Here is a 3,138-nt window from a genome sequence, read left to right on the forward strand (position 1 = left end):
CCCTCATCTCCCCACATACTCCAGTGTCCTCATGTCCCTCCAATGTCCCCACGTCCCCTCAGTGTCCCCATGTCCTCCTGTGTCCCCATGTCCCCTCACCTCCCCATGTCCCCACAGTGTCCCCATGTCCCCTTACCTTCCCACATCCCCCAGTGTCCCCAAGTCGCCTCACCTCTCCATGTCCCCAAGTGTCCCCATGTCCTCCTGTGTCCCCACGTCCCCTCACCTCCCCACGTCCCCGCAGTGTCCCTGGCGGTGCTCACCAACACCCCAACACTCCGGGTCCGTGTGGGGTCCCCCACCCACCTGCACTGCGCCTTTGCCGCCCCCCCGTCCCCCTTTGTCCTCGAATGGCGTCACCAGAGCAGGGGTGCGGGTCGGATCCTTCTGGCCTATGACAGTTCCACCGCCCGCGCCCCCCACACCACCCCTGGGGCCGAACTGCTGCTGGGGACACGGGGTGGGGACGGGGTGACGGAGGTGACGCTGCGCCTGGCAAGGCCATCACCAGGGGATGAGGGCACCTACATCTGCACCGTGTTCCTGCCCCATGGGCACACGCAGACGGTGCTGCAGCTCGACGTCTTTGGTGAGTCCATGTGGGGCTGGAGGTGTTCCTGTGGGGTTGGGTGGCGTTCCTATGGGGTGTGTGAAACCAGGTGGTATTCCTATTGGTCATATAGGGCATACGGTGGTATTGCTATGGGTCATACAGGACATATGGGACCAGGTGGGATTCCTGTGGGGGCTATAGGGTGGATGGGACTGGGTGGTATTCCAATGGGATGTGATTCCTATAGGATGACATGATTATATATATATCATCGTATAGGATGATGATATGGCATGATATGGCATGATATATGATATGATATGATATGATATGATATGATATGATATGATATGATATGATATGATACGATACGATACATGGGATGATGATTCCTATAGGATGGGGTGGCATCGTCCCATAGTTCACCTATAGGTTTATAGGGGGGGATGAGCCCTGTAGGATGGACCCATATGGGCTATATGGGACCAATGTCCCCCCACATGTCTTCCAGAGCCCCCCAAGGTGACGCTGTCCCCAAAGAACCTGGTGGTGACCCCAGGGACATCAGCAGAGCTGCAGTGCCACGTGTCTGGCTTCTACCCCTTGGATGTGACAGTGACGTGGCAGCGCCGCGCGGGGGGCTCGGGGCCATGGCGATCGCCGGGGGGCACAGTGATGGACAGCTGGACATCGGGCCACCGCCGGGCTGCTGATGGAACCTACAGCCGGACAGCGGCAGCACGGCTGATCCCCGCACATCCCCAACACCACGGGGACATCTACAGCTGCGTCGTCACCCACACCGCACTGGCCAAACCAATGCGCGTCTCCGTCCGACTGCTCGTGGCTGGTGAGGGGGCTGTGAGGGTGTTGGAGACATGTGGAGGTATTGGGATGGGGGGGCCGTGGTTAGGAGGGACATCATGGCTGGGGACACCAAGGGGCACTGGAACTGAAGTTGGGGACATCAAGAGACATTGGGACCGCGGTTAGGAGTGTGACAGGGACATCAGGGCTGTGGCTTGGGACAACGAGAGATGCATGGATTTGGGTTGGGGACCGCAGCCCCAGGGTTGGAGACCCCACCCAGAGTGGTGACACCGTGCTTAAGGCTGTCCTTGTCCCCAAAGGCACTGAGGGGCCGCACCTGGAGGACATCACGGGGCTCTTCTTGGTGGCTTTTATCCTCTGCGGCCTCATCCGTTGGCTCTACCCTACAGGTGAGTGCTGTTCCCACATCCCAGAGCCCCCACATCCTCACACCCCATGACCCAGTGTCCCCATGAGCAATGTCGTTGTGTCCCAATGTCCTAATGATGCCAAGTGTCCCCATGTCCTCCCACATCCCACATGTCCCCATATCCCCCCGTGTCCCCATATCCCCCCATGTCCCCATCCGTTCACTCTTTCTCTCCTCTCAGCTGCACGACCCGAAGAGGAAACCAAGGTAACACCCCCAAAAAAAACCCAAAATACCCCCAAACACCTCAAAACACCCCAAAACTCACCATTCTCATTCCCGTGCCTTGCAGAAATCACAGTGACCTCCACTCCAGCTCTCAGCACCTCAGCTTCGGATAGAGTTTTTCACCCCAAAATGTGCTGTCTCCGTGTGGTGGTGTCCTCACAAACCAGATCTGGGTGCGGGGGGGAGGGAACAGGGGGCAAACTGAAAGCACTGGGAGGAAGTCTTGGGTTGGTGAGGCAGCTGAGTGGCACTGGGGAAATCTGGATGTCATTCCCTGTGGACATCTGTGTGACACTGGGATGGGATTGGGTGACACTGGGATCCCATCCCAAGTTGGACATGGGGATGCCATGAGGGACGGCCAGGTCCCATCGCATGTTGACATCCGGGTGACATTGGGTGGTCATTTCCCAACCCATGGAGGCATCTGGATGACAGTGGGGACACCTGGGTGGACATCTGTGTCCCATGCCACACGGACCCCTGGATGGCATTGGGAATGGACAGGTCCTGTCCCATAGAGGACATCTGGGTCCCACTGAGGACATCAGGGCCCTACCAGGGCACATGACTGGGTGATGGTGAGGTCACCATGATGGGAGCAGTGGAGGAGCTCGTGCTGAACATGGCCTGGTCACAGAGGGAAATGTCGGTTAAACATGAAGGGGGAAAGGGGGGATATGGGATGAGAATGGGGTGACAAAGAGGTGATGGTGGCATCATTAAGGTGAGACCACTGGATGACCATGGGGTGACCATGGGGTCACCGTGGACATTCCGTGGGATGAGCACTGGATGGCCATGGTGAGATCATGGGGGGGAGCACGGAGGGGAACGGGGGCCTTGGGGACCCCCGTGGGGCGGGGGGACGGCGGCAGAGTGTCAGAGGGAGCCCCTCAGCGCCGAACTCTGCCCGGAGACGGGTGACGCCGCCCGGCGCCGCCGCCGCTCATTGGCCCTCCCCGCCCGGCCCCGGGATTTGGGCTGGCGCGGGGTGCCGGGTCCCCATCGTCCGGCGGCAGCAGGCATGGGGAGCGGGCGCGTCTCGGCGGCGGGGCCCGTGCTGGTGGCACTGCTGGCGCTGGGAGCCCGGCCGGCCGCCGGCACGCGGCCCTCG

The 3,138-nt window shown here is 60.2% G+C and overlaps 1 protein-coding gene across 1 annotated transcript; it reads left to right on the forward strand.

Annotated features, from left to right (window-relative positions):
* The first annotated feature begins 6 nt into the window (after window positions 1-6).
* On the forward strand, window positions 7-2,151 carry LOC122192517 (tapasin-like). The gene is made up of 5 exons (XM_042893068.1): window positions 7-589; window positions 1,065-1,403; window positions 1,684-1,773; window positions 1,975-2,000; window positions 2,086-2,151. Exons 1-5 carry the CDS (start codon window positions 43-45, stop codon window positions 2,095-2,097), a joined length of 1,014 nt encoding a protein of 337 aa, XP_042749002.1. The 5' UTR covers window positions 7-42; the 3' UTR covers window positions 2,098-2,151.
* The last annotated feature ends 987 nt before the right edge of the window (window positions 2,152-3,138 follow it).

This window comes from Lagopus leucura, unplaced genomic scaffold (genome assembly GCF_019238085.1).
Source record: "Lagopus leucura isolate 7727_CA_CO unplaced genomic scaffold, USGS_WTPT01 34849-0_obj-0_obj, whole genome shotgun sequence".
NCBI lineage: Eukaryota > Metazoa > Chordata > Aves > Galliformes > Phasianidae > Lagopus > Lagopus leucura.

What these genes read in the sequence shown, in the direction of transcription:
- LOC122192517 (XM_042893068.1), top strand. Translation starts at nt 43, where the DNA reads ATGTCCCCACGTCCCCTCAGTGTCCCCATGTCCTCCTGTGTCCCCATG. An exon ending in GCTGCAGCTCGACGTCTTTG is followed by an intron (nt 590 to 1,064) that starts GTGAGTCCATGT and finishes CATGTCTTCCAG; the next exon opens with AGCCCCCCAAGGTGACGCTG. An exon ending in CCGTTGGCTCTACCCTACAG is followed by an intron (nt 1,774 to 1,974) that starts GTGAGTGCTGTT and finishes CTCTCCTCTCAG; the next exon opens with CTGCACGACCCGAAGAGGAA.